A 22,667-nucleotide genomic window follows, 5' to 3' on the forward strand; every position below is an offset into this window, starting at 1 on the left:
CCTGTGGTTTCAAATGTACAAAACATGATTTTGTTACCCTATGGGTCACATGATTTATGTCAGGTAGGTTACCAAATAGCCTCATGTTCATACGTTTTAGAACATTAAAAATGTCAATAATTTCATTTTACACAATTATTTCTAAGCAGTGCACTCAGAATGACATTGAAAATTAGTTTTTCTCGGGAACGCATCACATCCAGGCCTGAACCAGGCCTATGGTTTCAAAGTACAAGCTTGACGATTGGATTTTCGTAATGCATAATACAACTGTAGCATAGATAATAATCATGAAGGACAGCCGATTCAGAGGCACACAAAAAGCAAATTCACATGAAATATTCTAATTTCACCCACTCATTCCTATTCAGTTATTTAAATGCACCCATAAAATGTATGGATTCAAAGTCAACGTGTGAGATGACTATTCTATAGGCCGTGTGTGACTTGGAAGCAGAATCATCCACAGGTTCCTTAGAACGCCACCATGGCAGCCGCCTTCGATAACTCCACCGTCCTCGCTCGCAGGTGCTGTACTAGTTGGTTGCTATGATACAGCAATCTGGGGTTAGCGCGCGAAAGTGTCGCGTAGTTTATCACGCGTTAAATACGTACAAACAATTGTGCAATTTGGGCCCAAAAAGCCACGAAAAAGTTTCCATTTCGAAAACTTCAGTGGAAATAAATGCTACTGTTAGCCCCACAAGTCACTGTTATGCTCAATAGTGTTACCTCATCATGCAGTGTGTGTGTGTGTGTGTGTGTGTGTGTGTGTGTGTGTGTGTGTGTGTGTGTGTGTGTGTGTGTGTGTGTGTGTGTGTGTGAAATGACCTACAATCACAGTGACTTTAAATAGATTATGTAAAAGAGTGACACTAGACCTACACGTATCTGACATGTCCTGTCCATATAGGCTAATTAAATACTGAATGACAGGGGTTTATATTAGAAGTGGTTGGATGAATGCAAATTGGTCTGTTTGGAAAAATGGTTGTTATGGTATTTGAAGAGTTCTCTTGAGTTATAATCCCCCAAACCCTGTCCCCAAGGCCTGAGAATCACAACAAAAGGTGGCCACCGCTATCGGCCACACAATTAACCAAAGGACCAGCATTAAACCATTATCATAAGAATGCTGTTTGCTATGGGGGGGAAACCCCTCTGAATTCATTGGTGCTGCCTAGTTTTGGAATCTTTTATCTCATCAATTACATGCAAGCTGCTTTTGGCATATTGACATCTCTGGACATTTATGTAGTAGCCTACTTATGCTTATGCTGCAGTTACACACAACCTTGTTGTAACTGAACATACAAGTACAAGTACACAGAAGTGAATATACAAGTGAATAGTAGGACAACATTGTTGCAAATTGAACTGAAAACAGCTACTAGGCCTTTTATGAGCTCAGTGAATCTGAATAAAAACAGATGTTTCACCTGCTATACACACAGGCATATTTAGCACATCACAGTTGCAGGTGGATAGGCCTGGTGTAAATTGTACAACACCTTGACACAATTGCGCTCCACACAATAAAAACTATTGTCCATTCAATGCATTGCATACTGCCAGGGTACTAATTACACATTGACTCTTGGGGGTACCCAGTGACTCCTGAGAGTGCCCACATTGATATTTCAATTCTTATGGGGGGGCCCTGATTTGTTATGCCCCCCTTCCCTGTAATTCAAACCCTGCATGCAAGTCTTAAAGGGATGTTCCACTTTTTAAACATCTTGTCTTCGCTGTACCCTGACCGTGGCTTTGTATCATAGCACACATAGTTTATAGCTACGTATTTTGCTTACTTAGATCCTGAGTAGTTCTATTTTGTTCTGTCAATATGTCCAACCAGGGATGTAGTGATAAGAAAAAATAGACCTTGAAAACATTCAAATCCAACTCATATCATTACTGATACCCCCTTCTGAGGACTGTTTGCATACATGTCTAAGTTATAATCCACTTTTACATTTTGTTCTTATGGTGCATCAAAACATCAACATTTAAAATGGGATTAGATTAAATTAGATTGGAGTGTCTACAAGGTGTTTATAACATTTATATTATATTCAGATTTCAATAATGGTCATATTCAGAGTCCTCTATATTACTAATTTACTCCTCTGGCTATATTGACAAAACATCTATCAAGTACGGAAGCACAATACAAAACTAAAAACTGTTTGGGGTAATGCATTACAGCCAAGAAAAGGGTCAAACTAGGAATTCTTTTTCTAAAAAAAAATAGATCATCCTTTTAAAGGTATAGAGATATAGATATAGGTATAGAGATAGTTTACTCAAATTGTTGCATTATTTTCTCACATACCTTTGCTGTGGTCGATTAACCAAAGCAGGTTTTGAATATTTAGTTCAATTATTTTGAAACTTGATAGCCATATCTTATGTTGATAATAGATTACACTCACTATACTGTAGGGCCCCATTCATTTAGAAAATAAGCCTTAAACACCTTACAAACACAACAGTTAAACTACACTACTGTCACACTATATGATTTTCTGAATTGTATGTGTAGGTATTAGATTTTACACATACCTTGGCTGTGGTTGATTCACCAGGTTTTTGGATATCCAGTTCCCCTACTTAGATAGTTAATAGCCATATGCTGTTATAATAGCATCACCATAGGGCCCTGTTTATTCAGACATTGACTCAAACACCTTATAAACATGCTTATCAAATGCCTATCACTCTGGTATGCCAATCTAAATCCTATGTGTAGGACTACTTTAGATTTTATTGCACAGTAATCCGCTTTTGAATTTGGATGTTTTAATGAAATCACAACATCAACATTCAAAAGTGGCTTAGAGTGCTGTAAAATGAATTTTCTGAAATATAAAGTTGATATAGGATTCAGTAAAGCATAGCAGGAGTTACATTGGCTTGTTTTCAGGATAAATAGGGCTGATACTAAGAAAATAAATCTGGTTATTTAGAATCCAAGTATGGGAACTAAATATCCTAAAAGTACACGACTACAGCCAAGGTCTGCGGGTATTCATGTTATGTGAGTAACCATGTTTATTTGTATTTTGAGTAAGTAAAAACCAGGTCGCACAAGCCAAAATGGCTCATATTGAGCTTGAAGTACACCCATTGGACACGATTCTAGTCTGTCACAGGGCTTTTCTCCAATCCATCTCAGTACCAAACAGAGATGCATCGGGTCACATTTTTAAAGTCTTTGGTATGATCTCAGGGCAGACACTCTAAATGCAAAAACACTGAGTTTAGATTTTTCCATTTTCTTGAACTACCCCTTTAATATTTAGGAGGTCACACCCTTCTCACTTTCTGCTCCAATCCAGGGTTAGAGAAAAGCTTAGGCAATAACTTTTCCATTTACACATAGGCCTGCTATTCATTTTCCAAATCAATAATTTAATCAAACTTTAATTATACATCACATTTCACACAGAGGTGTGGGTCAATGTGCATACATTTTAAAAAAAAACAAAAAAACATAACAGGACAAAATGGCAGGTAAAAAATTTATTTGTGTATAATTTTAAATCCAAAACATAGTCAAACCTGAAAATACACATCTAAATTCATTATTGAAAAAGCCACGGGACAACAGGATAAGAACAATCCGGAAGTAAAAAGCACACAATGGGACGCCACGTTTGACGTTAAAGCAGTGATAATTTCATTGCATCTCCTTCAAAACCATGGAGACCGGTCGGATTTATTTACAGTGAGTACAAAAAATAAGGCCTTACAGAGACATCCATTTCCTATGGCTGGGTAAGACGAGCCTGCATTGAACCTACTCAACGCCTTGCATCAGCCTCGTAGGCCGCTGAACTAGCTGGCATCCATGCTTTTTCCCCACTCTCAGTAAAACAGCAGAGAAAAAGCAAAGTTAACATTCAGGAAATACGATGCAGTCACTTGCTGTGTACCTGAATCACTGGAGGGGCGTGAGTGGCTCAGGGCCGGGCAGTAGAGTGCACACATGTTCAGTGATCAGTCATGTATGGGTGACAAACATATCACATGCATGGAACGCATGCATTAACAAAGGGACATTATTTGAGTACAGTAGAGCCACGGACAAGTGTCCATTCTCATTTTGAAAAGGAAGCATGATCGAAACGACGGACAGTCAACCAGCAACGGGCGAACAAGAGCCTATACACTCGGAGAGAAACTCCACTGTGAGATACTGTAGATGAGAAATGCTTTGATGGTTGCCTTTATAGGAAAAGTCCTTCACATAAGCACTGAGGGGTGAAACGTGGAGACTGCCAAGCCCCAGGGCTGTGTGTGTTCCTGATGACAGTTAAAGTGATGCTGCAGGATGTTTGTATATTTTCATTCACTAGTTCTAAAATTTGAGCTCATGAGTCAAGAATTTACCTGATTGGACAGAGAGGGGCGCACGTCCCCGCTACCATGAGCAAATGCTTATTTTTGTTTGTTGGCCTTAAACTGAGGACAGCGTGGTCTAATGAGATACGAAATCGTTTCAGCTCATATCACACCCCGGTGATGCATGCACAAAGATTCAAATACGAAAATTGCCATTTAGGTCAAAGTACGTGTGTTTGGCCGACATTCTATTTTCTTAGCTCTTCCTAAAATAATCTCCCACGTGCCGTGACGTAGAACATTTCGCGCAGAGCTCCAAAGTGTGACGTGACTAGCCTGTTTGTAAAATTAGAGCCCAGTAGTAACCCTCCAAACCCCCTTCACTAGCCTTTTGGCATGTATCGAGAGTTGGTCCTAGCTATATCTGGCGTTACTTTCCCAAATAGTTCTGTGAATTACTAACGCAATCACTCATGTGCTGGCGTGGGCCTTCAACATTATATCATGAACCATACAACATCAACACTTAAACCAAAATGTCATATTTAAAACATTAGCGACAACAATCCTGTAGCATCTCTTTAGAGGACAATATGAGGAAAACCTATCCAGTCCCTTCACCTATCAGTGTTGAGAGGATGCTATTTTAGAGTATTGAGATACAGGCCCCGTTTGAATACTTTCATTATACATCTTTCCTTCCTTGAAGAAATCAATGACCGGACACGGCTTGATTGGTGAAAGAAATGCAATGAAAAGCTTGCTTTGACCAGTCTAATCTTGTTAGATCAGTTATTTCTTCACGGAAGGGAGGAAGGATGGATGCACTTTGAAAGGATTCGAACAGGGCCAGAGTCCAGTCCCCTCTGGAGAACTGCAGGGGGGACGAGGCACTGGGTCTAAAGGCCTGGAAGTGATTGTACTACAGCAAAGGCAAGTGTCCTAGTTTCCTACCTATATTAATATGATATATAAATAATAACTGATCTGCCAAGATATCATGGTTGGAGACATTGCCCTCACTTATCCATTCACATTCTGATCAGTAATCATCAAAAAGAAGGAATTCTTATCATCTAATTCCTGTTAACAAAGTATTTAAATTGGGGTTTAAATACGGCAGTATGTGTGCTATGTCTTGGCCACGGGAACAGACAGTATTCTGCACATTCAACACCACAGCTTGGCAGGGATCAGAGACACTATCCACGCTGGTTTAGGGGGCTGCTGAAGTCACAAGGAAAAAAACATTAAACTGACAAAACACCTTTACAAATACAAATACACACGGACACGCACACGCACACACACCTCCATATGTATTGGAAAGAGGAATCATTGTCTTCTTTTAGCTCTATACTCAAACAGTTCGGATTTGAAATCCAAACAATTACTATGAGGATAAAGTAAAGATTCTCAGCTTTAATTCAATGTTTTCTTTTTTCAAATTGGTTTCACCATTTTGAAATGACAACCATTTATATACCTCCTATTTCAGAGCACCTTTGGAGTCTGCTATTGGTGTCTGTCAACATGAGGACCAAAGAGACGTCAATGAAAGTCAAGGAAGCCACTATGAGGCTGAAATATCAGACAAATCAATCAGAAACATAGCCAAAACCTTAACAAAATCAACAGTTTGTAATAGAAAGCACTGATGAGCTCAGCAATCCCAAACAGGCTTGTAGGCCAAGGAAGACTTCCAGAGTGGATGACCGAAGAATGCTCACCACAATTAAGAAAAAAAACCAAACTGTCCCACAGATTAGGAACACTCTCCAGGAGGTAGGCATGAATGTGTGAGTGAACAGCCTGCACAGGTCTGGAAAACAGTCTTGTGGACAGACAAGACAAATATTATGTACCAGAATGATTGAAAGCGGAAAGTTTGCAGGAGGGGGTGCTATGGTTTAGGCATATATAGCTGCCACAAGAACTGGCTAACTTGTCTTAACTGGTGTTACTGCTGACAGCAGCAGCAGATGTTGTCAGCATACAGATAATGTTGTACTTGGTGAACCCAATCTGAAAAAACAACATTGAATTAAAGCTGAGAATCTCTACTTTGACCCCATAGTAATTGATTTCAAATACAAACTGTTGGGAGTATAGACCTCAAAGAAGACAAAATGTTTCCTCTTTCCAATACTTACGGAGGGCACTGTGTGGGTGTATGTGTATATATAAACTCACCAAACACTTTATTACGAACACTTTACTAATACTGTGTAAGGCCTCCCTTTGCTCTCAAAACAGCCTCAATTATTCGTGGCATTGATTCCACAAGATGTTGGAAACATTCTTTTGAGATTCTGGTCCATGATGACATGATTGCATCATGCAATTCCTGCAGATTTTTCAGGTGCACTTTCAAGCTGTGAACCTCCCGTTCTACCACATCCCAAGGGTGTTCTATTGGATTCAGATCCGGTGACTGGGAAGGCCACTGAAGAACACTGAACTCATTGTCATGTTCATGAAACCAGTTTGAGACGACTTTTGCTTTGTGACACGGTGCATTATCATGCTGGAAGTAGCCATGAGAAGATGGGTAAATTGTGGCCATGAAGGGATGCACACGGTCAGCAACAATATTCAAATAGGCTGTGTCATTCAAGCGATGATTGATTGGTATTAACAGGCCTAAAGTGTGCCAAGAAAACATTCCCCACACCATTACACCACCTCCACCATGAGAAGGTGTTCCTAATAAAGTGCCCAGTGAGTGTATTTACACACATATATATATAGAGAGAGATATATATAGATAGATAGATATAAAAAGGAGGGTTGGTTCTTAAAATGCATGATTCTATATGATCTCCAGCTCAATAGTGTTTCCCACCAGTTCAACAGTAAACACACCACCACCGCCACTCACAGCATTCACAGGGACTTCACCGTGATGGAGCTGCGATCAGCCGTCACCTCTGTTATCGTGATGTCAGCACATCACACAGCGGAGCTGGCTATCTTCTTTAAGGAGTACCAGGTGGGGAGTATCGCTCAAACAACGTTACAATAACATCCAAGCATCACATTGAGATTCATCGGTCTGTCTGTCTGTCTAAGACCTGTGGAAGATGCAGGTTTTTCCAAGTATAAAGTTGAAACATTTGAAGAAAGAAGAAAAGGGAAATCCACAGGCAAAAGGAATGCAGGGCCTTTTCCAAGTTTAACCATCTTATTATTAAGATCAGGTTCACATACACCCGAGAGGGCGAAAAGCTCAATCTCTAGTTATTTTAGTTAGGGTGGGGGGGGAGATTATTAATAAATACAAAAATAATACAAGATATGTACACATTTTTAACAATAGGAACTCTATTATAATACTTTCAACTTTTGAAAATGACGTACAAATATATTTTTTGTTCAGCGTCCGTAGCTCTATTCTGTTCAGTTAGAAAATGATTAAGAAATGATAAATTATACAAAAATCCAACACCATTGTTTTTTTTCCGTTTTTTTTTTCATTTAGGATGCAAGTCCTGAACCTCTTCTTGACACTGTCACTGCGTTTCTCGCAACATTTGAGATACAAAAGAAGAAAAATATCCTTGAAAAACCTGAATTTGTCCTATATTGAAATGCGATCAGCGAGAAAGCGCCTGCCTGTTAGTCTTCCCTTGTTTTGACAGGTCCAGGTGGGTCGTGTAGCGCTGCGGCCTGCTCTGGAGTCCGAGAGGAGGAAGGAGAGTAAGTGCACTTTGAACACCGGCATGCTAGGTGGGGGCGGTGGGTGGAGGAGAGAGGATGGAGGTGAGAGGGGGAGGGAGAAAGAGGTGGGATCTGATCTGGAAGTGTCAGTAGAGTAGGCCCTTAAACACACTCTGACCCCAATGACCAATAGACACAGAGATGAGGGGTCCTTTCTGGTCACCTGACCTGACCCCACCCACACAGCAACAGGGTCAGGAAGCAACAACAACAACAACAAAATAACTGATTGGTAAATGTCATAATGCATGTACAGCGGTGATAACAATGCCAAACTGAAACTGAAGCAAATTCCCTTATCAGAGGGGCAGTTTGTGATTTCATGTCTTGATCTGAGTGTCAGACTGAAACCATGGTGACCAACTCCCATCCTCACAGTACTCCATTGGCAGATGGGTGGAGTTGGGGGGGGGGGGGGGGAAGACCACGTTCATCCTTATTTGGGAAAAGCAGTGTGGGAGAGGGGAGGGGCCAATGCAGTCTGATCCAGAAGTCCCAGAATACCCCCCACCCCAGGCCTTTGGAGCTGGACTGCCAGGGTTGAGGGGAAGAGTGACATCACTGAGACAGACCAGAGCCCTCTTGTACTTTAGATTAAAGGAAAGACAGTCGTATGTACCAGAGAGTGGTCCATGCAGCTGCCCAATATTCTGTCCATTTATCATGTTTTTGTCAATGATGCAACTTCGGCTGCAAGGGAAAGAACAGAAGGGGAGATGGGGAGGGAGAGGCAGAGAGGGAGAGACAAAAGTAGACAGTCAGGCTTTACCCATCACACAAAACATCTGGCTGTAATGTTTGCATATCATCATAACATGTCAGCCTTGCCTGCATGCATCAGCGATATTGTAGCACGATTATATTTGACACATATTTGATACATGTCAGTCGTATTTTTCTTTTTGCAATAAACCTCTGATATGGTTTTTTTAATGAAATGACAGTTATTTGTGAGAGGAGGGATGATTTTGGGCATATCTTGCCCCAGAGCAGGTTAGAGCTCAAGGATAAGTTGCTATAGTAATTTACCTGGCGAAAGGGTGAGCCACCTGCGTGACATGGGTTAATCCCGAGTTGGAGCTACATTTGGTCAAAGTTAGCTCGCTTAACTCCCTTAGCTCCCTTTGTAGTAAAGCCCTCAGGTGAGTGAGGTGTGCTCTCACCTGTCGTGGCGACTCTGGCCCCGAGGACAGAAGGCCAGTGCTGCTCCTCCTGAAGATGCTCTCCAGGCCTGCCGCTGCTTTGGTCATCTTACTAGGCTTGCCTCCGTACGAGCTGGGGCTCCTCCTCTTCCTCCCCTCCGCCCCTCCCCCGTAGGCCAGGGGGCTGTAGGGGGGAGGCAGGGGGCTGGAAGGGGGAGGCAGGGGACTCAAAGGGGGAGGCAGGGGAGGGTCCCTGGTGTGGGGGTAGGGTGTGATGGGATCAGGGCTGGAGAACCAGTCCTCGCCCCTGATGCCTGGCCCGCCGATCCCTCCGCGTCCGAGGGACGACTTCTTCTTGCCAGGGAGGGAGGGGAACCCTGGGCTGAGGAGGGGGGTGGCAGGGGGGTAGCTGCTGTTACCGTTCCTTTTGGGGGTGTCGAGGCTGGGGATGGTCTTCCTCCTCTTGGCCCCTCCTGAGTCCTCCCTGGGGGGCCTGCTGGGTTTGGTGGTGCCGTTTCGGGGTTTCCCTAAGGCGGAGACAGGGGCCAGGGGTTGGGGAGGGTCCCTGAAGCTAAACAGCCCAGCCCCTGACTGTGGGAAGGCTGCTGTGTAGGACACCAGGGAGAAGCCTTCTGACGACGGGGGGAAGGAGGAGGGGGAGGACAGGAGAGGAGGGGTGAGGACGCTAGGGGAGGAAGAGAGGGAGTGAGGGGTGCTGCCGGGTGGCTGTGGGGTGGTGGGGGTCCCGGGAGATGACAGAAAGCTATCTGCGGCCAGGGGCACCTTCCTGAAATACAGGACAAGACACCGACAGAAAGTGTCAGGAGTACACACAGATCTGATAGAATACTTTTGATTACATACCTGTTGGAATACTTTTGTAATGCACAGAAATGCTCAAGCACACGCACAGACACACGCACAGACACACACACAGACACACACACAGACACACACACAGACACAGACACACACACAGACACACACACACTCCTCCTCACCTCCACATCTGCGCGTTGACGTGTTGCTCAACCATACAGTGCAGCGCCAGCCTCATCCTGTCCCACCGCCGGTCAAACACGTAGTGACCCCTCCCCATCAGTCTGCTGCTGAACGCACAGCACTAGAGAGGGAGAGGGGGAGAGAGAGAGAGAGAGAGAGAGGGAGGGAGAGAGGGAGAGGGAGCAGAGGGAGAGAGACGTTAAACAAAGAGAGGGATCTACTCAGGACAGATAGATAGACTGTCGGATACAGAATGAGCTCTTGCGGCCACCCCCACGACACCTCTCCAAGATCTAAAACAGCGATACTCAATCCTGGTTCTGGAGAGCTGCAGTGGGTCCAGTTTTTAGTTTAGTTTTTTTATCCCGGGCCTAGTGCCGTCACACCTAATTCAACTCATCGAATGGATCTTCGAAACCTTGATTCATCACCGATCGGACTGAGAGTCGTTGGGGCATCTATGTACCTACCCCCAGCGGTCGTGGGTGGCGAGGGGAGTAGTGGCAGGCGGGTCTGTCAGGGTCCTCCGCCGTCTCTCCGTCCCCCTCATCGCTGGACAGGCGGCTGTCCGCCGCCACCCTCACCCAGCTGGGCGTGGCGTCAGATCCTGAGGCTGAGGTTGAGGCCGGGGGGAGGGCAGGGCTGGAGCTCAACGCGGCAGGCCCCCCTCCACCAGGCACCCTGGGCAGACACAGAGAAGACAGTGTTCACAACGTGGATACTCAACCCTAGTCCTGGAGCCACAGCGGGGGCCAGGTTTTGGTATTTTATCACGCCTGACTGAACTAATCAACTGATATTCAACACCTTGAGTAGCTGAATCAGGTGCGTCACTGCTGAGCTGGTATAGAAGCCCTGCGGTGCTGTGGCTCTCCAGGACCAGGAGAGAGGTTCATTGGTTAGGAACAAGAGTCTAACAACTCTTGACTTTCACAAGGAGAGACTTTCCCCCCGCTTGCCTTCACTTTTAATTTGGGCAGTTATCTTGTTTAGTAAATCTATTTACGACAGCACCCCCATGTGGCATGTAGGTGTACTGCCATATGCGTACAGAGACATCACATTACTTGGAAGTCTGCATTGCCAGAGACCGATCTGACTGATTTGACTGATGAACAAATACAGCTGCGGGAAGAAAAAATGCTAAAACTACAGCGATGCAATCCAAAAAAGTTGTACATATTGATCTGGCCCCTGCACCTGGTGCCTACCTGGGTATGTGTGCGTTGGCGAGCCGTAGTTTGAGAGTAGATACGGTTCTGCCATTGTGGCAGTGTGTGGGCATGCTGGGAGTTGTAGTGTCCTGCGACGGGGTGGTCTGAGTGCCCCCCTGGGACTCTTTCTTACTCGGGCCCCCCTCCTTCTCCTTCCCTCCATCCTTCTCTTTTGCTCTGCTCTTATGCTCAGCCAGGAGGATGTCAAACTGTTTCCTGCGCCCGGGGACTGCCCTCCGGTGGGTCAGGGAGTGAGTCTGGAACACAGTTACAATACCTCAGTACAACACACACGCGCACACACACACACGCACGCATGCACGGACGCCCACACTCCAAGGTGTCTCACCTTGCAGGTCAGGGACCGTGTGCAGGGTCGTTTGCTCTCGGGGTCCTGCACCCCACAGTGCTTGTTGGGATCAAACACCCTCCCTGTAATGAAGTCAAACAGAAACAACTCTTAAACTTAGTCTGTTCTTCATTGAAGGCGCACATCAGATCCAACACAGGAAGTTATAACTAACTGAACAATCCAACATTTGTTGCTCTGCTCTCTGTGTGTTTTATGTTGTTGGGATAAGGCTGTGTGTAAATGTGCATGACTTGTCTTTCCTAAAACACAACGCTGCCCCTTTAAGACCTCAGGCAGCCCTCAGACAGCTAGTGGTGTGTCAATCTTGCCTTGCATTCAACACAGCTAGTTGAGCTAACTTTGAATTCTCTCCCTTGCTCCACTGTTTGACAGCTTTTCTGTAAAAAAAAATAATTAAAATAAATCATTTAAATTTGAGGGCTGTATGCTATGGCTTACTTTGCCCATGCTGTGGGTCGGCCCGATCAGACAATGCATTAACCATATTAATAATAATTCTGACTTATCTTTTAATTGTGTTTTTGTTGAAATAAAGTGAAGCTAGTTTATAATAGCCTAACGGAACTCCCTGCTTTCTTTCTTGACAGATGTTGTTTTACAGCAGGAATTACAGACACAACTAGAAGCCCTCCGGAATCAAACCCTGGTCGCGGGACTCGGCAATCATGTGCACGCTAGGGGGCGGCGGGGCAAACCCGCTAAGCCACGCTTCTGCACAGCTCCCTGTAATCTTGCCTGCGCCGTAATCTCTATAATCTGTGTGTGCTGTGTAGACAGTGAAAGTGATAGTCCCAGGAGACAGCGGTGTGTGGTTGAGGAGGCGAGAGCCAATCGAAAGGCTCCCTGCCGAGGGTTTTTATATAAACAGCAGAAGCTCATGAATTACAATCGGAACCTTGGAGCATCTCACAGCCACAGAACTCTGCACAGCGCAAACAAACATGTGGAGATAGAAGAGAGGGGGAAGAGGAGAAAGAGAAGAAGAAGAAGAGAAGAGAGAGGAGGGAGGGATGATTGAACAAGAGTAAGAAGAAGAAGGAGAAGGGAGACAAGAGAAGAGACGGGGGGGAGGGGGGAGGGAGAGAAGAGAGAAATATGCGAGAGAGGACGGGATGGGAAAGAAAAAGGAGAGAGGGGGAGGAGAGACGAGAGAGAGAGAGATGATGGAATGAATCTTCTCCTCCTCCACAGCGGCAGAGTCATGGAGGCACCGGGGTGGTGGAGAGGGTTAGAGTTGAGAAACCGCCTGCACGATCGCCTTCCAAAACACACACACACAGCCTCCACCCCGGGTCTACCGCCTACTGCCTCCAGCCTCCAGCCTCCGCTGCCTAACCCGGCCAAAACTGTCGGGGCCGGAGGCCTTCGAAAGGTTAGGGAGGTAAAGAACGGAGGAGTGATACATTTACTTAAACACGGCTTTTTTTACATGTGTTTTAATATGGCAGTAGGCAAGCTTTGTAACGTCAACATACCGGCAAACGAGCCTGGTATGTCTGAGGCGATTTCGGCAGTGAAATGAGCCGGCGGAAGATCATTTACCAGAGAGCGGCTCTCTCTTATCAGAATACCATTCAGTCAAAGAGCGGCTCGGTCGGACCACTTTTACCGTTCTCCTTATTGTCTTCTCTGTCCTTGGTGAGTATGAAGGCTACGGCAATGTTGAGGGATGTATGAGGCGATGAAAGGGGAGGAGGGAGGAGGGAGCGAGGGAGCGAGGAATCTGTTTTGGTTCTGGTTTGAAATAGGACGGTAGTTTTCTGCAATCCTGCTTCATGCCACTTAAATATGCTGTTTATGAAAAGAGTAAATGAGTATGGCTGCAGGTCAGGATGTTCCAGCTACAGCAGTTACTGTGAGCTTTCAATAACTGCCACACGCACGCACGCATACAGCACACACAGGCACACATACCTGGTCTGTCACACACCTCCTTCTGATTGTGTCGAGCTAGGATGAGGGTGAATCTGGCCGACGGTGAAATCGCTCATGTCGCCTGACAATGGCGGACGCGTTTTGAGAAACTGACCGATCGCCGTTCCGCTTTGTATCTGAGCGGTCAGTAAAGAGCGTCTTCTGACTCACTCACCTGACAGTCTCCTATGGGGCTTGGAGCCTTTGGTTCCGTTCTGGTGCTTTCTGTCCAGGGGAGAGAGGGGTGAGGCGCTGGGCCGCAGGGACGGGGAGGGTAAGGGTGAGGGTCTCCGGTCCAGAGGGGACGGGGAGGGGGTGGAGGAGGGTCGTTTGTCCAGGGGAGAGCGCGCTGGGCTGGGCCTGCGGTCGAGGGACGAGGGGGAGGGGGAGGCGGTGTTGGTGGTGGTGGTGCTGCGAGGGGTGGCAGGGCCGCGGCCGTTCAGGAGCTTCTCCTGGGGTCTGTGCGGGGCCGGGGGCGTCAGGGAGGGCTTGAGGGAGGAGGGAGAGGGAGAGGAGGAGGACGGGATGGAGGACGAGCAGTTGACTCGAAGGTGGGCTGCCCCCTCTGCCCGGCCAAGGCATGGCATCTTCTCCAGGCTCACCACTGGCAATGACAAACTAGAGAGAGAGGAGGGAGGAGAGAGAGGAGGGAGGAGAGAGAGAGAGAGATACAGTTAAGTAATTACATAGAAGTGGATCAAAACATCTTCACTCCTAACATGATCATGTTCTAATCCACAGAATGAGTCAGTGAGTGAGTGAGTCAGTGTGAGTGTGTGTGTGAGTGTGTGTGTGTACCCACCATGTCTTGCCGCGTGCTCCCTTGGGTGGGTAGACGGCGAGCGGGGCCTTGGTGAAGCGGGAGTGGGGGTACTCCCTGGGTACTCTAAAGGCTAGCGTGTCACCCGGGCTGGGGGCCACCGACACTTTGGGCTTCATAGGGACCAGAGGGGCCCTGGAGGGACAGGGGGAGCCGTGGCGCCTCTCTGGAAAACACACACACACACACACACGTTTCTACGAGTTGAATATTAATCTTTAACACAGGAGGAGGTGGAGACACAGAAGGAAGAGTGGAGGGGGAGAGGAGGAGGAGAGGAGTCCCAACACTTACGGTTCTTGCTATGCATGTCTTTGGGGGCGGGGGTGGGGAGGGGGAGCGGTCCTCTACTCACTCTGTCTCACTGGGATACTACTCCCCAGCTACCTGCTGAGGAACAGAGGGGGTACGTCAGAAACACACACACACACACACACACACACACACACACACACACACACATACCCTCCTGAACGTATCATATCACTCGTGCTGACTTTGCCCTAAATTGTTGATAATTCCGAAGCAAAACCTGTGTGAAGCACTGTGAGGACATAAATACATTCACTCACTGTCAGCAAATAGATGTGTTCCGATTATTCATTTTGGGAATCAACATATTTTTCCCCAGTTGGCCAAATAGACTTGGCCTCCACACCACAGACCGCCTGCCAAACTCTCCCAGCCAACTTCTGCAACACTGCCTGTATCAACCCCAAAGGTCTTCTTCTGTTTTAGTGACTGACAGCGGACAGGGCCAAAAATGGTTGTGTGTGTGTGTGTGTGTGTGTGTGTGCGCGCGCGCCATCTGACAGAGAGATTGACAGATTGCTCTGGTCAATGAATGCTGAAATACCAACAACAATTAGAAACATTAGAACAATCGGGCTGAACGAGCACACAGATCAGGCAGAAGTGTGTGTGTGTGTGTGTATACAGCAGGTGTGTGTGAGTGAGTGTGTGTGTGTGTGTGTGGCAGGTGTGTAAACAGGAGAGGGGTTGGAGAGCGGCAGCTGTATTAGAAGCAGGATCAAAGTCCATCTCATTCACAGGTATGCAGCAACACTCCTGCTCCCACTCTCACATTCACACCTCCAAGTGTACAGTTTACATACAGCGGTCCTCTGTGGCTCAGTTGGTAGAGCAGGGCGCTAACATACATGTCAGCTCAATGGCATATATACATACAGCTGTGTAGCCTAGCCTAGCCTAGCAAAGCCTACACCTGGAAAAGCCCTTCAAATAAACAACCAGGTCTCCACACGCTACAATTCACCTTAGTTGAATAATCATCGTCTCATCTCTGTCAACGACAGTACTGCGACCTGCCAAACTAGACCAGACCGTTGAATTTCGGGTCAATATTTCCGTCTATTAAGGGGACCCACCTCGCTCGAGAGCTCCCCCACAGGTTGAAAGTTCCAGAGAGTGTCACTTTAAACTCGGCACCTGTTTCTGCGGGGTCGGAGCGAGAAGTTGTGCCTGCTTGAGGTTGAAGATGCCCACAGATTTAGAATCAGGTCACCCTTCCCCCACCGATCCTACACTGAAGCGCTCAGGGAACCGGAGGATTCAGCCTGACGGTAGCCGGCCCTGCCTGTGTGAGTGATTAGGGGGCGACTCTGTCCTATTCCCTTCTGTCTGTCCTATTCCCTTCTGTCCCGTCCTACTCCCTTCTGTCCCGTCCTACTCCCTCTGGCCTGGCTGTGGTTGCTAGCCAGCGAGCTGCGCCACAGGAACAGGAAGCAGAGGCTCCAGGAGCTCAGCTGGGTTTGTTTACATCCGTACAGCCACCGACGCCAACGCTAGAGGAAGACACTTGTGTTCGTGAGAGAGAAGAGAGAGAGGGAGAAGAGAGAGAGAGAGAAAGAGAAGAGAGAGAGAGAGGGGTAGAGAGAGAGAGAGAGAGAGGGGTAGAGAGAGAGAGAGGGAGAGGGGGGGAGAGAGAGGGGGAGAGAGAGAGGGAGAAGAGAGAAGAGAGAGAGAGAGGGGTAGAGAGAGAGAAGAGAGAGAGAAAAAGAGAGAAGACCGCCCAGCTCGGCTGCAGACAATACAACGCGGCACAATGAACGACCACACACACTGGCACCAGAGCTAACTAGATCAGCAAACACACACACACACACACACACACACACACACACACACACACACACACAGGTGTGCATGCACACACACGCACACACACTTGTGCATGCACAGACACACGCAAACCGGAGGCCGTGGCAGCCCACACAAAGACAAGCAGAGAAAACTAAACTTAACTTGCCTGCGAGCTGGATCTCAATAAATCCAGAAGTGTAAGGGCAACCTTCAGACAGCCAACAGCCCCTCCTCTCAACGACAACAACGCCAACGACAACGGCTTTTCCGTTACACTGCCTTTACTCAAACAACTGTAGCCGCCAGCATGAGACGGGTAGAAAACAAAACAAAACAAACAAAAAAACCCCAACAGGAATTGGGAGTCAACAGCATGACTCCAGTCTGGCTGGGGGGAGCTGTGAGTGGGCCCTCTCTCCTCCACCCACACCCACACCCACACCCACCCACACACACACACACACACACACACACACACACACACACACACACACACACACACACACACACACACACACACACACACACACACACACACACACACACACACACACACAGACACCCACCCCCACCCCCACTCACTCGAGCCGAGTGCTGGACATGCATAGCTGAGAGGCATTGACCCCTGTGCTAACCCCTGTGTGTGCGTCTCCCCGTGTGGCTGTAGCGAGACCGAGAGGAGGCTCTCCTTTTGATTGAAGCTAGCTACGGCTAGGCTAACAAAGACCTAGCATCATTCACCCCCCCCCCCCCCCCCCCTCCTTGCTATACATGCTCTTCATCATAACCGAAGAGAAGAGTTAGAGGATCTGAACTGGACGTACTCCTGTCTGTAGACGGGGTGTGGCTGTGTCTCTTGGTCGTAGCTACTGTACCTGTCATCAGGAAGCAGAGGCAGCCAACAGGCTACAGGGGGCACAGGAGCGAGCACTGAACGTAGCCAGGAGAGCTGTGTGTGTGTGTGTGTGTGTGTGTGTGTGTGTGGCCTCTCTCCACACAGACAGACGGTGCAAGTCTGCGCACGTGCAGTCAGCAGCAGCAGATGTGAGTGCGCTCACTGGGGCTCAAATCAAACGTAAACATACAGACAGAAAGACAGACAGGCAGGCAGACAGACAGACATGACCTGGCACACGGGCCAAAACTATTTGGATGACAAAGTAAAAACTGAGCAGAATCACTAATCTCTTATCTGACAGGATGATGGAATGCCCAATCGGCTGCCTTGTCACTTACAGATCAACAAGTGTATATGAATCAGAAAACAACAACAACAACAAACAACGACTCACACTCCATAAATACTTAAAAGGTCTGTTCTTTTCTGTGATGGGATGTTCCCAAAAGGTTTAGGGCTGCGGTATTTACACTGTAATGCGTCAGAGTTTCGGGTTCTCATCATATTATGTTAGGGAGGATTACAACAGCGTTTCGGGGTTAATGTTAGGTTTCAGGTTCTTACACTGATTAAGGGTTTTTACAGTGAGTCAGTCAGATTAAAGGTTTTTACAGTGTGTCAGTCAGATTAAGGGTTTTTACAGTGTGTCAGATTAAGGGTTTTTTCAGTGTGTCAGATTAAGGGTTTTTATAGTGTGTCAGTCAGATTAAGGGTTTTTACAGTGCGTCAGTCAGATTAAGGGTTTTTACAGTGAGTCAGTCAGATTAAGGGTTTTTACAGTGTGTCAGTCAGATTAAGGGTTTTTACAGTGAGTCAGTCAGATTAAGGGTTTTTACAGTGTGTCAGTCAGAGAAAGGGTTTCTTACCGTAGTGTGTCAGGATCCCCTGAGGTTTGACCACTTGGTTGCAAACATGGCAGACAACAAGACAAAAATCCTCCTGGGTGGGGAACTGGCCGTAGACATGCATCTCTGCTAGGAGAGGGGGGGAGTGAGAGACAGAGAGAGAGACAGAGAGAGACAGACAGACAGAGAGAGACATACAGAGAGAGAGACAGAGAGAGACAGACAGAGAGAGAGACAGAGAGAGACAGACAGAGAGAGACAGACAGAGAGAGACAGACAGAGAGAGAGAGAGACAGACAGACAGAGAGAGACAGACAGACAGAGAGAGACAGAGAGAGAGACAGAGAGAGAGACAGACAGAGAGAGGGAGAGAAGGGGCTGAGTTAGCACACAGAGAAAGGAGTGTTTACTACTGCAATGACAGCACAAAGAGAGAGGATGACAGAGGGTGACGCAGGGCAAATCGAGAGAGCCAGTTTCCAAATATGTGAAGAATTTTTTTCCGACGCAAATGTACAGGCTAGGGTAGAGAAGCTAAGAGCACGTTCACCCGTGCCCCCACAACTAACCTTGGTAACAGTGCTTCCAGACAGGCTGTGCTTCACTTACGGAGATCATTGCCTACTTATTAGCATAGGGGATTATGACTCACGAGGGAAAACAGAGCGGGTGAGTGTTTGCCGTGACCTCGCATTGCTGACATGTTTTCTGTCATCTGGAATACCTAAGAGAGGCGAGTCACGCTGGGTGCGTATCAGAGGTTCTCGGGGAGAGATGAAAGGGACTTTTTCGGAAGAGAATCCCACTGACAGCCCCCTACTAGGTCAAAACCTAAAACTGACCCCCCCAACCTTAACCGTAACACAATTTTAACCAACTCGGAAATTCAACATCAGTTTGCTGGTGAGTAACGTCCCCCTTTGTCTCTCACGCCCCCCCCCCCCCCCCCAAGGCAGTATTCCTTCAGATTTTCCCAGAGTGTCAGGGGGAGAGGCGATGGTTCTCTGAGCCAGTCAAGGTCAGAGTGAGCAGCATCACGCATGCTAACGCTAACCATATGCAGACTCTTGAGTGCCAAGGAGTAAGTGCGGTAGAAGTACCCCCTAGCAACTGATTCGGGGTCAGATATATTCTTATCCCCCCCCAATGGCCAAGGTTAGGATTCAGGGGGAGGTCATCTGATCCTAGATCGGTGGGGAAGGGAGACTTTGAATTTGAGCAAAAGGGTGACAGGCTGACAGCTTCACACCCCCCTCCCCTCCCCCAAGAGTCTAGAGACCCCCACCATATGGACAGGGAAGACCACCTCGGTCCAATCAAAAGGGCCATCTAACCTGCTATCGCCCAATCAAACTTTTTACGATAGAAAAATACAATCTCTTGGGTCACACATAAAGCAGAAAACAACGAGTACAGTACTTATAAAAGCACGAATGCAATTTCCTCCATCTTTGCCAAGGCAAACAAGAACAGAGTGTGTAGCTCACTGCTGCGGTCGCCTGCCAAGTCAAGGGTTGTGCCAAAACGGAGCTACTAAAACAATCCCTCTTTCGTGAATGAGTGGGTTTAGAGCGCTGCCCAGGCGCGGAGAGACCCTTTTCAACTGTCTGACAGAGAGAAAAAAACATTTACAATATGGGATAATTGTGTCACTGTATCTTTAAAAGTGTGAAGCGGGTCTGCACTCAAACAAGAGATTGAAAGATTTCTTTATGTATTCATTTCATTTCGGGGATCGAGGGAAGACAAACTGTCACTGTATCTCTACGCGTCAGCGATGAGTCTTGTTTCCTCAAAAACAACATTGACAGATTAGGATCCAGGCGAAAACATGGGCTACTGGTTAAATACAAACACTGACCGATTTATCAACAAGTCACTAATGGCATGGACTACAGGACTATTTCCAGAGATGATTATGGTGTCAGACTGTGTCGCCATCAGTCATCTCCAGCACCAGTCATTAGGCTAGTGGCAGTTTGACCTCATCATCTGGAGCTGTGTGTGTGTGTGTCTGTCTCTCTCTCTCTCTCTGTCTGTCTCTCTCTCTCTCTGACGGTTGGCCGGGGACTCCAGTCTGGCTCAGAGAGCAGAGCTCCTCTGGCACTGGGGATAATGGCCATGACTCATAGCCTGAGTGGAGGCTAGGGCTGGGGTGCCAGTAGCTACAGTACAGTCCACTCCAGTCCTGATATATGCAATAGCTTTCATGACAGTGTGCAATTACAATGAGTGCGCAGTGAACTAGAGCCTGCTGATATCTAAAGCAATGAATATGAATGTAATCAGGACTAGAAAACTGGGTTAGATTATAAACTGAGTTTGCTTTTATCCCGCCAAAAAAAGTGTACTTATAAAGGAGTTGACACACAGTAATGTTTACTTTATTAGTTGGAGCCGGGGAGCTCCGCTGGATATTGCTGCTTGTAATATTAGAGTTTGGGGTTTAATTCCTGCATTGGCAGTGTATACTGAATGTGTTGTCTGTAAAAATCCCTTTGGATGAAAGTGTCACCTAAATGACTAGGCTTTTTACTATTCCCTTGGTCAGACTGACCTTGCTGGGCTTCCACACTCATGACGTCTCCAGTGTGGGTGGAGCGAACAGGCTCCGAGGAGCATGTGTCTCTTGCACATGCATGTTGCATGTGTAGTGTGTCTGGCTAGACACGTGTCACAAGTTACACTGGCAAGCTTACTGTGGACAAATAGTTGTTCAACTTTTGACAAACACTTCTCTTTGTCTATTCACTCCAGAAATTTCCACCAGAAAACTGGTGCAAGCATTTATTGGCTTCATTCCTTTTTTTCTCTTGTGATGACTTTAAATTTACTATTACAAATACTATTTAAAATAGGCAGTCATGCATTAAAATGTGTGTAAGAGAGTGGATACTGTACGTGCTACGTTGCACGGGGAATGACAGCAGGGGGGTCTTCATTTGTCAACAACATGTTGGTGTGTCACTACAACTGTCACTAGAACAAAACCACCTTACCTTCTTTGCTGAGTTTCATCGCTTCCTTGTTGTTGAAAAGCTCTTTGACGCGGGTTTCGACGGGCGAGTCTGTGTTTGAATTAACAATACAAATAGTTCAATTTTAAAGTGCATGTGTTCGTTAGATGGCTGGGGGGAAAAAACAACGTTGATGTCAATGACAGGCCCCCATACATGCATCCACGCTGCATCGAGCCCTAACGTTGGCTGGCTGAGCTGGCTCCCTAAATCAAGCGGAGCTGTCATCAATATGGTACCAAAGTTAGCTGGGAAGCAAACTAATTCTCTCTGGAACATTAGGATCAGAGCGAAAGAGAACACTTCAGCCAAGTGAACACTGCCCATTAGTTTATCTGAACGGCTTATACATTTGTTTTGAATTAATGGTTAATATGTATTTATTTATTTCAGCTTTGACAGATGCATTGACGAGGAGGAGGACACGAGCTCAACTCAATGTCTGTCTAACAACACTGTTCACAACACGTGTCATTAAAGTACATTACATAATTAATGTGCACACTTACTGTCAGAATAGTGTAATTTGGCTGCGTTAATGAAGGTAGACCAAGGTTTGCACAGGAACGTATCCGGACTTGGTAGTTGGCGATCCAATGTCGCCATTGCTCTTCCTTCTTGTTGCTTGCTTTTTTCCTCTCCTTCGCAGCAAGCGAAACGAGACGAGCGGAGCTCCTGACGTCATTTTCGACATGTTTCGTCTTCGCTCGGCCTCTAGCGACAAGGAGTTGAAAGGTTGCAGAGGGTGTGCATAATAAAGTTCAAAAGTTCAGAGGAAAAAGGTTCAGTCTTTTTGCTGATATGTTGACATGTGTTTAAATGTACACAACTCAATGTAACAATAAATATACATTAACACACATCTTCACCTTTTACTAATAATGACTAATTATTTCAGGTCATATTACACAGAAGAAATAATTCACCAACGAATTTTCAAGGAATAAATGCTGGCAATTATTACAACCTTACAGCCCCTCTAATTATCTGTGCGACAATGGTAGCAATGATACAACAAAAACACCATATTATGAAACTGTAACTCTATTGTTAGTCAGTAGGTGTCGCAAGAATACAATTGAACTTGTATACCACAGTAAACTCGTCCTCAATGTAACATGTAGTTCCCTTCCCTGATTAAATGTGGTTTGATTCATGCAGTCATACCTATGAAAATAACACCAGCAACAAATCACTACATTTAATTCCCCGTTATGTAATGGTGTCCCATACTTATTTCAACTGAATTGATTCCTTAACAATATTTAATTA

At 46.4% G+C, this 22,667-nt stretch overlaps 1 protein-coding gene across 1 annotated transcript; it reads right to left on the reverse strand.

Moving 5' to 3' along the window:
• Nucleotides 1–3,512: 3,512 nt before the first annotated feature.
• Nucleotides 3,513–22,089, reverse strand: atxn7l1 (ataxin 7-like 1; the record flags this gene model as incomplete). Its single annotated transcript, XM_083692554.1, is given in 12 exon segments — nucleotides 3,513–8,757; nucleotides 9,231–9,996; nucleotides 10,211–10,332; nucleotides 10,682–10,892; nucleotides 11,423–11,682; nucleotides 11,775–11,857; nucleotides 13,888–14,330; nucleotides 14,515–14,698; nucleotides 18,400–18,504; nucleotides 21,378–21,446; nucleotides 21,905–22,023; nucleotides 22,025–22,089. Coding segments are annotated over 12 exon segments (2,445 nt in total). The 3' UTR covers nucleotides 3,513–8,739.
• Between the last annotated feature and the right edge of the window lie 578 nt (nucleotides 22,090–22,667).

This window comes from Argentina silus (genome assembly GCF_951799395.1).
Source record: "Argentina silus genome assembly, chromosome: 20".
In the NCBI taxonomy this organism is placed as follows: Eukaryota; Metazoa; Chordata; class Actinopteri; order Argentiniformes; family Argentinidae; genus Argentina; species Argentina silus.